This window comes from Rutidosis leptorrhynchoides, unplaced genomic scaffold (assembly GCF_046630445.1).
Source record: "Rutidosis leptorrhynchoides isolate AG116_Rl617_1_P2 unplaced genomic scaffold, CSIRO_AGI_Rlap_v1 contig154, whole genome shotgun sequence".
In the NCBI taxonomy this organism is placed as follows: domain Eukaryota; kingdom Viridiplantae; phylum Streptophyta; class Magnoliopsida; order Asterales; family Asteraceae; genus Rutidosis; species Rutidosis leptorrhynchoides.
Window position 1 is genome coordinate 53872 of NW_027266405.1, and position 14101 is coordinate 67972.

Here is a 14101-nt window from a genome sequence, read left to right on the forward strand (position 1 = left end):
GGTCGACTTTGTGGCGACCCAATCCATATAGAGGATTCGGTCGACTTTGTGGCGACCCAATCCATATAGAGGATTCGGTCGACTTTGTGGCGACCCAATCCATATAGAGTACTTGGTCCTTACGTGACCCCATGTTGACGGTCTGATCAGAGGGTACGACTCCCCTAGTTTATCTAGCTGGAGTTTTCATTTGCGCCCATGTTGACGGGTGCCGAGGTTTAGGATACTACAGTGGGTACCCCATAGTAGTTATCCTAATGTTTTTCACTGACGGGGTTCAAAGATTCCTAAAGATGTTTTATGATGAGTTCTAAAGACAAAGTAATTTAAGATGTTTAAGAATTCAAATGTTTATCATTAAAAATGTTTCATAAAATATTTTCAATATAAAACCTCACTAAGCATTATAGCTTACAGATTTCTATAAAATAAAATATTTTCTCCAGGTTAGACAGGTTCAGGGTACGAGGCATCAATAGGGTCCGCTTCCGCAAAGCAATGAAAGGCTACGACGAATAGAGAGTACCAACGGACACCGTTCTCGATCCTCGTTAAGGTGGGGTCGGGAGTGGGCGCCACAGTAAACGCAAATGGCATACCTCAATATTGTTAAATCTCTATAAAGAGAAGCCAAAACAGCTGGTGCTAAGGCAATTCTAGTTCCTAAAGCTAGATAAGTCGCAATAGAGAAAATAGATTGTACAACCCCAACATTTGAGTTTAGAAACACATACCTAGACAGCCAAAGTACAAGGAATGCTTGGTGCTCGATTTCGCTGCCACTGTCCATAAATTTCTCCATCCATGGAAGATACCCAGCCTTCTTGGCAACTATTTTATACAATTCCCTCTTCGCATCAGTAATTTCGCTTCAATTTGTTTCAATTCATCTTTCATTTCTATAGAGATAGATACTGAGGAGCCTAAAATAGAGAAACCCCATGAAATCATAACGTCTTCGAGTGTGATCGTAGCTTCACCCCATGGGAAGATGAAGCTTTTCGTCTCCGGGCACCAATTTTCCGCAAGCCCCAGTAACAAATCATTGTTCCGATTGATTTTCAAAGTAGAATTGAGTATTAGGTCGTAGATTCCAACATTTAATAATCGAAAAGGATGGAAGGAAAGGGGCCGTCATGAACCGCTATATGAAGTCAATCTGTTTGGGTCAGCTAAGACGGCTACCTCTTGAAAGACCTAACAAAACACCTCGAGCGCTGCCTTCTACCGTCATCGCCGTCGACATCTCCATATTCCAAAAATCTTCGTTCGTTACCCATCAGAGCTTCTTCACTTCGCAATTACCTGGTATATCTTTTTCACTTGACAGCTGAAAGCTAGAATTTTTTGGTTTCGATTTAAACAGGGATCACAAAGTCTAGGTGGTTTTTTTTACACGTAAGTGACACGTGTCACGCTAGGATTAGCTGTAAGAGCCAACTCGGGCAAAATTAACGTCCGTTAGAATCGAGGGACCAAAGAGTTTAAAAATACGTAAATATTGGGACCAAAGAGTGAACTTTATGTTTGAAAAGGGACGAAACAGTTCAAAAATATTTGAAACAAAGATCAAACAGTTACTTTTGCCGCCTAACTTTTGTTAAATTGTATTTAGGTCCTTACAAACACATGTATAAAGAAAACTACCGACCTAATATTGTCTTTGATCATGTCCGTCAAAAACCAGAAACACCATACAACAATATGATCGACCAACTCAAATATTTCATCACTCTTCGGACAGTCGTCTCTGGGTCATTATCGACAGTTTCTAACTTTATTTACCCTGAACCCAGATTCTTACAGTCCTATCACCCTGAAGTCCAGCAGAAGCAATTTTGTTTTCGCTTGGATGGCACGTAACGGAAACGACAGTATCGGTGTGGCCTTCAAGCTTCTGCAACATTGTTTTCGCCTGCAAGTCCCAAATGTAAACGCAGTGATCCTCTGAGCCACTCACGATGTATTTCCCATTTGTCACTGAAAATGTTGATGTAATACAATATGTTTTGTTTGTGTGGCCTGCATATATCTTCAAGAACTTGCCACTCGTATAGTTCCACAATTTCTGCGAAAAAAACACATGAACAACATCTTAGCACCCTGCTAAAGGGAAAAAACAGAGATGAAATAATGAGAACAACGAACAATTTTGAGCTACATTTATTCCTATACATGATCATGCCATAATCAAATAAACACCTGGTGATCATTTGACCACCATACTGAGCAAGAACACATAAACTAAACTCGCATAGATCAATATCCTCTCCAATTCTTTAGCAAGTGAAATTTGAACTACTATCCGTTCGTTCTAGGAGGAATCGCCTTGCCTCTCATCATATCGCCGCAGGGACATTAGGCATCTTATCGGGTTAGAAACAATTACATGCACAACATAGCATAGCATATAGGCTAAACAATCATAACAAAAAACAAGCATTAGGGGAGCTTACAAGAGTATTATCAAGAGTGGCAACAAGTATAAACTTGCCATTAGGCGAAAACTTAGCGAACGATACAGCAGGTTCCTTGTTATCTATAAGATTAACCAAACAAGTCCCGTTCTCAGTATCCCAAATCTTGCACGAACCGTCATGGCTAGTCGACACGATCAACGACCCATCACGATTGAAGTGAACTGACGTGACCGGCATCGAATGCGCCTTGATCACTTTCGAGCATTTTCCGGTCTTAACCTCCCATAATCGAATCGACTCGTCGAATGATCCGGAGACTATGAGGCTCGACTGAGGATTGAAATTGACGCAGAAGACGTAATCAGTATGGCCTTTGAGGATTTTGAGGCAATCGAAGGGGGCGCGAGCGTCCCAAATGCGGAGTGTGCAGTCGTCTGAGGCGGAACAGATGTAGTGAGAGTCCGACGACCATGCTAGGTCGGAAATTCCCTCGGAGTGGCCGACGAGGCGGTGGAGGATTGTTAGGTTAGAGGCGGACCAGATAATTAAGGTCTTGTCGAGGGAGGCGGAGGCTAGAAGGTTGCCGTCGTTGGAGAATTTGACGCACGACACGGCGTTTGAGTGGCCGGTCAGAGTTTTCATTAGCCGGTAAGGCTTGTACGCCGGCGATTGACCGCTCGCCGCCATCGCAAAATTCCAGTCTTCCCAATCTAATTGAGAATTGCAAATGTCTGTCATTTTTTATGTGCCCAAAATTAGATATTTAGTCCCTCAAGTTTTACTAATTCGTCCAAAACTTCCGTATAATATTTAAATGTACAATGTCACCCTCAATATTATAAATGGGTATTATCTTGCCCAATTTAATTGAGCTACTATCTATAGACAAGCCACTCAAATGCAATCGTTCATGTGTGTAATTTATATGAGAGCAATCATATTGGCCAAATTATCCATTTACATATAAAGGTTGCTGAAAAAGAATGTAGTTTTTTTGATCAAGTAAAGAGTCTTATTTATAACAAAATTCATGATTTCTAAATGAGGTGTTTATACCAATCAGACACCGCGACGTCAATTAGCGTAATTCACGTGACGTGTCCGTGTATGATTGGTAGGTTCTAATCAAAGAGTCCTATCTGATCCAAATTCAAAATTTCAAAATAGATGCAGACTGATCAAACATCGAGACGTCAATTAGTGTTTTTTTTGGACAAATAGACGTCAATTAGTGTAATTTACATAACGTGGTAATGTGTGATTGGTCTACTATTTAGTAAAAAAAAAAGTCTAAATTTGAGATACAGTCTATAGATTCAATAAATCAAGAAGAGTCTTATTTGTATTAAATTTAGGATTACCAAATGAGGTTAAACCAATCAGACACTACAACGTCAATTAGTGTAATTCATGTGATGTGTCAATGCGTGATTGGTCTACTATTCATTCAGAAATCCCAAAATTGAGATATATATAGTGTCAACGAAACAAGAAGAGTCTCAATTGAGTTACATGTCTCAAATTTGAGTTTTTGAAACGATAACCAAGAAACTCAAATTGGAGACATATAATGTCCATTTGTGTTAATAAAACAATTGTGTATGTATATATTTGTACCTTGATCAACACAGAAGAAGGTTTTCGGTTTTTTTTATCAGGTTCTTATGATCTTTATTTGCAAGAACGATGAGACCAAACGGTCCAAGAGCGACATGCGCGCTCTTAGACTGTTTGGTCTAATTGTCCTTACGGATTAAGATCGGATCAAGCAAACTCGCTTGTTATTCAGCATTAAACACGCCAAAGAATGTGCCCGATATATGATCTTTATATCATGGTATTTTGATGTTTACGTTGTAATATTTGTTGTTAATTGTTGTAACTTGTACTATAATAGCAAAAAGATACAAGCCCTTGTTTAGAATTTGGTTTAACTTACCGCTCTCTCTTCAATTTTACAGATTCATCTTCCTTTTTTCTATTTTTTTAGAATTTGGTTTAATTCCGGCCACGTTTACAGGTAGCGCCGCCGCCATCTCTTCCGGTTTCCGACAAATCCACAGGAACTCGCACTATTCTTGTCGATATTGTCATAATGGTATCGTCGGATTTTCAAAAATCAACTTCATTTCTCCTATATCTAAAGATAAAGTTTCGATTTTAATTTTTCAGACCAATTCCCGACGAACCTACACATGTATACATGTATGGACTCTTTTCATCGAGCTCGTGGTGGTGGTGTCGTAATAATTTCGAATATCAATGTGGATTTTCCTACATCTAAACATTAAGTTTAATTTTTAAATTCTCAGATTAATGTTTAGGTATTCTTTAGTCCCTAAAGTTTCACTGATTCGTCCGAAACCCCGTACAATATTAAGATGTACAGTGTCACCCTCAGTATAAATTTAAAATATATTGCCTACAGGCTACAGTGTTTTTAAATCAGTCATCTTTGGAAATAAACAATCTACAATTTCGACTGTCAACAAATTTACCATCATGCCACATTTTTTTTTTAATGAAAATATCATTATAATATTTTATATTTCCATAAAAAAAACCAAAAAAACCAAGTAGTTTGATACAACAGTTAAAACTCTAAAAAAATCACGAGTTTAGAGATAAATTTGCTCCTAGATCATCTTTTGGTTGCTCAACTAGTCAAAAAATCAACCTCATCGGAGCTTTCCTCGTATACAACGGAACCAGAATCTTGAGCTTCATTGCCGGTACTCTGATCACTATTGTAGCTGCTCTCTGATGTACTCATAAGAGATGGACCATCTGATGTATGACTACTCAGTTGTGAGGGTATGCTAAACTCTAAATCACTGTCGATCATTTGTTCGACATTCGCAAAACTGAGAAATAAATAAATAAATGAAATTCCAAACATTTACAGGCAATGAAATTGCTGGAACCTCATAACAGATAACTAACCTTCCTTCAGATGGAAACTCAGCCAGCAAACAGATGTTGGGCCTCTCTTCCATCACCTGCTTTAGAGGAATGATGCTGGAAAAAAAATATGCACCAAAGAGTTTCAGCTGAATCGGATACAAACATCTCTATGGCACTTAAATCATTCATTACCTTGAGTTGTAACATCTCTCATACCAATCACCTTCAGAGGCTAAACCTTCTCTATTAGATATGTCCTGTTAAGAGACAAAAAAAGAGAAAATTAACAAATAAAACTTAAGCACATGATTAAATGTGGAAAAACATGATCAGCCATTGTCAATCTACTCACAAGATGTCGAAGGGTCTTGTACTCTCCGGCGAGAACGGCAGTTAAAAAGCGAGCAACTTCCACCTGAGGAATGATTCAGCAGCCTTAGAAGCCAAATCAACAGTAAAAACAGTAGAGGGAGGGTTTGTGCAATAGAAATTAGGGGATACCTCTTTAAGATGCATGCAATCGCGAAGATTTAAGACCTCAAGTAGGTTGCCAGGAGCACAATTTCCAAGGTTCCTATTTTATTTATGGAAAATTTAAATCTTAGCATGGCACATCATTGAGTTGTTTCATAAAAGTAGACTTGAAAGTTTCTTGGCAAGTATAGCTATGTGAATCGTGAGAGATACAAACCTCAAAAATAGCCCGGTAATTGAGTATGATGTGGAAAAATCCGCATATTTTAGATGACGAAATCCCTAGACAAGCAACCACAAAAAAACAATTCAGTAGAGTTTGACTGAAAACAATAACCTAGTTTATATACACTCAGACACAGACCATCTCTACCAGACTGTTACACCCGGTTTAAACAAAATAGAGAACAATCGTAAGTGAAACAATTACCAAACTTAGCACTCCCTTTTTCCTAAAACACTGCATACTTAAAACTAGCAGCATAAAACTGTCCACCATTCGATTGCTGATTTATGTTCTCTCAGTTCAACTTTGCAAATATAACAGAATACTTTAAAATCTTGGGTTAATGGAATTCTTTTATACTAGAAATTATGTTCATGATCACACCTTGACAAGTGTTCGAACTTTACAGTCCTGTAGCTTGAAACCACGAAGGGCCAATGAGGTTAGACGTGGACAATTGTTCACAAATTCGATACATGTTGGTGACTTCAAGCTGTCATCTCTTCCTGATTCAGTAATATAGATGGTGAGCCACAGTTTTAGGGTATGAAGAAGGCAGTTCTCTCACGGGAAAGCTAGAGAACCTGTTTTGGAAGACTCGAAGAACAAACGCTCTATCGAGTGACAATTTTCACTTATTGACGTCAAAGTTTGCCTCAGCTCTACATGACTGTCCTCGGAAACATACAATGGAAAAACAGAAGAAAGTATATGTTACCATTAAGAAATATTCATCACGCAGTTGATCAAGTGAAAAGATGAAGAGAAATGCATTTTCTGATAGAAAATACTAACAAGTGACTTCAAGGGCATTGTTGCATAAATATTATTGTTATGCAATGATAACCTTGAACTCTATGAATTTTAACCTTTCATAACGTGACAAAGATATCACTTATTTTCTCCTTGGCTATGAGGAAAGAAAAAACTACTGTGTCATACTTGAACAACGAAAGTCAAAAGTCTCAAGGAATTCCTATATCAGGGCTACTTTCCAACCAAAACAAAGTAATTACGGCAGGACAGTGCCAAAAATGTGCAGAAACAGTAATCCAACATCAAAACCATGCTCATCCACATGTTGTTTCAAGCCTAATCAACAAGATGCATAGAGAAAATAAAAGAACAAAGGATCTTACAGGCCAACAATTTCCAGATCAAGCAGAGTAGGACAGGCTGCTAATGCAACACAAAGTGAGGTGTTATCCATCCTTTCAATGTTGTAAAGGTGCAAACTCCTCAATAAAGACCTAAGGAAGGGAAAAACCCAACATAAGAGTGAAGAAGATCTAAATTGTACAAGGTTATTTCTCCATTAAAAAAGAGAGGCAACCATACCCAGCAGCACCGCTGTGCCCACACAGCGGATTTAAACAGGACCTGGTCAGAATAGATGATTCCTTTCCATGTCTAGTCTTTTTGTCATTCCATGAAAAATTACTGGCATCCCCAGCATTCCTAATAGTATAAGCCAGAGCTTGAGAAGGTCCAGTTGATGTCGTTGGCCCGGGCACTATGCCAAGCTTAAGAGACCTGAATAAAAATATCGGAAACAGGTAATGCCAGGAATAATTGAACAGCAAAAAAATGACTTACAATCAAAGGTATAACCACGCAAGACAAACTCAACTGCCTGTACTGTTACAGAGTCTTTCATGAGTGGAATTATTATATGGGGGGAATGCCTAACAAGGATGCTAATGATACATAACCACTTCCATTCCATGCGTCTGGGCTTTCCTAAAACTACACTCATAAAAAGCAACATATGAACAAAACTAAATGGCACAGAAGTAAGCTGATACGTGATAAACTAATAGGCATTGATTTTAGCTAGTAGCTACTCCCTAACCCCAAAGCAACAACAGAATAGAGACAAGCCAAACAAGTCATGGCGGAATTACAATTCCAAATAGCTCACACTTTAGACGACATTAATTATAAACAATTCCGTTACATCATAGAACATCCACTTCATTTCGGAATTACACGAAACTCACCGAAGTGCTTTTCCAGCTCGTTGGATCATAGTATACACAACAGCATTATTTATTTTCGGAACCACGGTCGTCAAGTCGATGCTCTCATAGCACAAAGGATCCATAGCACATTTCCGAAACAACGTACACGTAGCCGCAGAATAGCACAAGCTCTGCGTATCGAGCATCGAAAACACCTTCCAATCCACACAAAACAAAATCAACATACAAAAAACAAAAAACACAAAAACAAATTGAAAACATTTGAAAATCAACCTTGATAGTGAGATCGGTAGGTAAGGCCCATGCGAGTGAATTGTGCTTAGATGCTCGTCTACGAGCGGAGCGGTTACCGGCTTCTACAAGGAGATTGCCTAATTTGAGAGCACGATCGATGAGGATTGACTGATCTGAATCATCCGGCGAGGCGTCGACGAGGCGTTCGAAAGAGAGGTCGAGAGAGAGAGACGGAGATGAATCGGCGAGAGATAGAAATGTGTCTAACAATTGATCCATCTGAGAGAGAGGTGATGATGATGTTGTAGAAGACGACGACGGACAAGGTCTTTTAGCCATGGATGATGAAAGAAGCTCTGAGAGAGAGAGAGAGAGATAGGGAGAGAGATTATCTCTTCGTTTATGTGATTCTCCATTGTCGCATCTTCTTGGTTGAGGATGAGCTTAGGAGGAGTACGAGACATTTGGATTGACACGTGTCCTCATTTCGCGGGTAAAGTTTTTTTTTTTGTGGGTGGGTGGTTTTTAAAACGCAGATATACTGTCGTTTTGCATGCTAAAGATAAATAAATGTAAAAAATGAATGAATGTACTAGTAGTAACATTTAATGTCCCAGTAGATAATATTTACCATCAATAAAAGTATTACTATTTGATGTAGCGATTTCCGTTGGTTAAATTCAAAAAATACTATCAAAATCGAATAATTCGAACCGAACAACTTTATTCAAAAATCAAATGGATCGATCAAAAGCTATTTTTGTTTGAATTGTAATTTTTATGACAATCCAATTAGCAATTAATTCGATGAGAAAGCATGCCAAGATTGTACCATTGATTAAGATTGTCGGGTTCGTAGAACCTAGCATGACTCAAAAAATTAATTTAGGAACTTAGTACATAGGGAAATGAACGTAAAATTCCTACTTTATGTAATATATATATATAAAAATATTTATATATAATAAAAAAATACATAAAATTTATTAATAATAATATAAGTAAAATCTATTAATATCACGATAAAATAACAAATCGCACTACAACGAGTATCTAAAAGAAAATAATATTATTATAAGTCCACCAAAAATAGCACAACGGCAAGTCTAGTAAAATACTAATATAAATAAAGATGTCGTTTTGATATAGAAAAACGAACATCTAGTTTAAGAACAGCTCTAGTTCCGATCGATTTTATGAGTCGCCATTAGCTTTTATCCGAATCTATCTCTTATTTTGCTTAACCCAAAAATTAACAAAGAACACTTATTTAAAATCGTATGATCCTATAACACGAAGCGTGATGGTGACAACCATTTGCAAGACATCCACGAAGGGAATCTGTGAGTGCCGCTAATATTATTATCGTTAGAGCAACTGGTAATTGTTTGACAGTTCTTAACCCCAAACATCATCATTCTGAAAAAGCAAAAAAGTACAAATGTGAATCTATCTTTCCATTAAAAATTATACTTTACTTTTTCTTGTTAAAGAAGGTACTTATTCTTGTATCGGTTTCACCTAGAGTAGTTCTCATTTGATGCATTATGCGTTTTCTTACTTTCTGCCTCGAGGAATTTCATTTGATTCCAACTTTTGCAAACGTGATTTATGCTATTCTCATGTCTTTAAATACATATTATTTTTTCAATATAAATCGACAGTTAATTAAGGACGGAGTGAGTATATTAATTGAATTACGATCTTATGGAATGTTCTTTCACTATTATGCCATTAGAATAAAAACGATTTTCATTTGTCCTAATCGTATAAAAGATATAGCAATAGCATACAAATTAACAAGTGTTTATTTATTATCGATTACAAATAGACAAGGCAATGTCAAGTCAATTACAATGTTTAGGCGAGGATGACAATATACTAGATCTTCTGCAATTTTAAAACTGATAGGAACTAACTAAACCGATTCGATGAACCACAGTCTATTTCGACTTGCTCAAAATTAATATCGATATCGATGGCTCTACCAGAAACCGAATCAATTCTGAAGTAAGCGTAACTGAAAAAAGAAAAAAGCCAAATCCAATACGTTAAGGCTCCCATTTCAGGAGATATGGGGGGAGGAAGTCGACGCATCCAGTATTTCGTTACAAAGTGGTTGTTTCCGTGACCTCCCGGCGACAAAAAAAAAGCAACCTTAACCGGTTGCGGGCCTGCTCACGGGCCAGTTTGGGCCGGTTCCAGTTCAGTGAACCGACGTGTAACGACCCGAAAATTCGAACTTAGATAATCGTGTATCAATGGTGACGTGCTAATATTTTAGTAACAAAATTTAATCGAGTGATATCGACGCGCGACTATTTTCATTGAAACGATTGGTTTTTCTTCGCGTAGAAAATGAATTTGATATTTTTTTTCGAAAAATCGATTAGCGTTGTAATGTGAGTAAATTGTCGAGTGATGTTTCGACCTAATGTTACAATATCACGACTGGAGATCGAATTGCGGAACGAAAGATTTGCTATTAAGGGACCACTATTGATTTTTTTTTATATATGATAATTAATGTGGTGGGACCCACAAGTATAATTGTGTTTCCCACCACCACCGAATACTCTCTTCTTTCTTTCTAATCCTTTCTTTCCTTTTCATTCCATGCACCACACTTCCTCCGTCTCGCCATTTTTTCTTCCTTTCTTACACACAACTCAGTAAGTAACCACAAGCAAGCAAAGTTTCTTCCAAATCAAACCAATTCAACACAGCAAGTACAGTCCAATACAATTCCAAAAAACAATTCAAAGTGTATCCGTATCAAGCTACGGAAACTAAACAGTATAGTTACACGAAATAGTTCAATTCATTACACTGTCAAAATCCGATCAACCCAGAAAACTCTCAAATCAATCTATGTTATACAAGAGGTTATGAGGAGCAATTTTCACTAAAAGAGCATACCCGTTGGATGGCCGGAAGTCACCGAGTCACGACCGAGTCAAGTGTCGGCCGTGACTGAGTTGATCCGAGTTTGGCCGAGTCATTTGTTCGGAGGTACCAGAAACCGCGTATGAACCTTTCTGAGACAACGCCGATGGAACGTGGTGGCCGGAAACCATTGAGTCACCACCGAGTCAGATTTGACTCGTCACTGTGCCGGACGAGTTCAGGTCGAGTTGAAGGTCCAGAGGACACCTAAAGCTCCGTCGAGTCCCTGCGAACACACGCCGCCGTGTAAGTCGACGAGGATGCCGGTGGCCGGAATTCTTAGAGGTAATTCGACCACCATACACTGTTAAAATTCACAATTAACAGCCTAAGAATGTTTCCCACAAACCATAGATCAATATAGTATGAGATGAGAGTCTAATTCGACTAATTAGAAATTTTTACCCGAAATGAAAAATTGAAATTAAAGGAGAACGAGACGGAATTGAGAAAAACTAACCGGATTTTCGGACTCAACGCGTTGACATCTATCGGAAACGACCTGCGACATGGTCGGAGATGGCCGGAGACGACGGATCGCCGTCGAAGCCGAGAGGATGTCGACGAGAGAGAACGCGACAGCGTTCTGAGGTAGAAGAAGGAAGAAAGAAATTATACTTATATAATAAAAATACTAGTAAATTACTAAACCACCCTCAACTGTTTAAACAATCTACAAAATAACCGAACTGCTGATTCGGTCAACCAATAAGACTAGGGGCATTAGTGTCTTTTCATTATCCGAACCTAGTCCAATGTCAGCTATGCCCTCCCGTTTTCAGAGTATTTACAATTTTACCAACGCGTCAAAATAAAGTCAAAGGCCCTTTCCGGTCATTTGACTAGTCCGAACCTAATTTTATATATTAAAGTAATATATTTGTTTTTCCGAAGCTAATAAAATCATTTTTATTCATCCAAAAATTATTAAATTTTTACAGTAAGTTATAAATATTATTTTGAACGAAATATGTAAATTTCGGGATTTTTGGAAAACAGAATTATTTTATTTGAAATTCTGAGTTAATAAGGATAATATAAATATAATTAAGTATTTTCAAAATTATTTAAAGTGATCTATTAACTTATAAAATTTATAAAATGACAGAATGTTATTTTAGATTATTTGGAATATTATGAAAAATTTAAAAGTATTTTTTTTTATATTATACAAGTATTTAATTAAATTAAGGAAATGATTTTAAGATAAATAGTAAGGAATAAATAAATGTTTTATGAGAGGAATAAATTAAGTATTTATAATTAAATTTTGGGAAAATGTTATTTACTAATGAAATATAAGTTGATAAGTTGTAATTTTTAAATAAATATTTTTCAATAATAACTACCTAATCGACTAAGTCGTGTATAAGAAATTTAACCGAGCAATATGAACTAAAACCAATATTAGTATACCGGTGACAATAATTTGGAATTTATGGTAACAAATTATCGACATCATTAAATCATTAATCCACGTAGATTGAGACGAGATGTATAATTTAACAACGATTTAATATCAAAACTTTGTAAGTATACGAATTATTTTATTTTGTAGAATTCGATAGTTATTAACGTTAGTATCGATTTCAGACAGAATCGCGTAAGTCACCTATGAAGGACAACACGAGACGTAATGAAACTGTGAGTGTACTTTCTTTTTAATTAAGTAAAATATATTCGTACTTTACGAATTATATTTATATATATTACTATGCCGTAAGTTATTAACGTACCGATGTTTATGATTTAATTAAAGGATGCGGCATAGCTATATGATATATTTTTAAAACTGAAGAGAATTACTTTTAAAAGACCCCAAGCAATGTTTAGACGTTTTAATAACGACGAGGTTTAAAGCAAATTGTTGCTTTATATATATATGCGAACCCAAAACTTTTTATTCGAGGTCGAGGGGGATTTGGTCGACTTTGTGGCGACCAATCCAAATTAGTACTTGGTCCTTATGCGGCCCCATGTTTACGGTCTGATCAGAGGGTACGGTTTCATTAGTTTATCTAATGGAATTTATTATTACTTCCATGTTTACGGAAGTCGAGGTTATTAGGATATTATAACAGGTCGCCCCTGTTGTAAATTCTAATGTTTTTCACGGAAAGGGTTCGATAAATGTTTTTCGAGGAAAAATGAAAGTATATAGATGTTTTCGACGGACTTTTCTTGATGAATGTTGTTATGAATATAATTGTTTTCAAGGAATTATTATTACAGTTATTTCGAGGAGTATATATAAGTTTCTATAATGTTTCGAGGAATTAAATAAGTTCTATAAATGTTTTCGAGGAATTATAATTACAAGTGATTATTGATGTTTATGAACTCAAGTTTTACTAAATGATAATTTCAAAGAAAAACTTTTTAAAGAAAAACCTCACTAAGCAATATAGCTTACGTTTTCGAAATATTATTTTCTTTCTCTTCAGGTTAAGCAGGATCAGGTTACGAGGCATGGCTAGGGCCCGATTTCCGCAAAACAATAGAAGTCGACGGATAGAAGGTACCAACGGGCCCCACACTAGGCCCACATAAGGGGGCCGAAGTGCGGGCGTCACACGACGGTTCAGGGTCGAGTTTTTGATGACCCGGCCATAAACTGGTTCTTAAGCGGTTCCGGGCCGGTTCGATAAACCGAATTTTAAGACGGTTCCGGGCCATTTCCGATTCGTGAAATATTTGAACCGTACATGAACCCTTCACATACGGTTCAAGTCTGGTTCAAAACCGGTTCAAAATCGATTCAAGACCGGTTCAATTCAAACTTAATATTTTTTTAGTATTTTTTGTTAAGTTATTTTTTAACATTTTAAATGTATTTAAATAAAATGTATGAAAATATTTATAGATAATTATAAATAATTGATCAAATTAATGATAAAAAAATATTATTTTTAATT

The 14101-nt window shown here is 36.8% G+C and overlaps 2 protein-coding genes across 2 annotated transcripts; both read right to left on the reverse strand.

The window, feature by feature from the left end:
• Positions 1-1777: 1777 nt before the first annotated feature.
• On the reverse strand, positions 1778-3107 carry LOC139881434 (COMPASS-like H3K4 histone methylase component WDR5B). Its single transcript, XM_071865904.1, has 2 exons — positions 2457-3107; positions 1778-2068 (listed from the first exon to the last, which is right to left on the reverse strand). The coding sequence occupies exons 1-2, from the start codon at positions 3105-3107 to the stop codon at positions 1778-1780; spliced, it is 942 nt and encodes a 313-aa protein (XP_071722005.1).
• A 1969-nt stretch (positions 3108-5076) lies between these two features.
• Positions 5077-13862, reverse strand: LOC139881435 (F-box protein SKIP17-like). Its single transcript, XM_071865905.1, has 14 exons — positions 13651-13862; positions 10165-10260; positions 8280-8664; positions 8025-8200; positions 7363-7557; positions 7164-7274; positions 6609-6694; positions 6409-6530; positions 6016-6080; positions 5826-5898; positions 5677-5739; positions 5517-5581; positions 5364-5438; positions 5077-5284 (listed from the first exon to the last, which is right to left on the reverse strand). The coding sequence occupies exons 1-14, from the start codon at positions 13860-13862 to the stop codon at positions 5077-5079; spliced, it is 1932 nt and encodes a 643-aa protein (XP_071722006.1).
• Between the last annotated feature and the right edge of the window lie 239 nt (positions 13863-14101).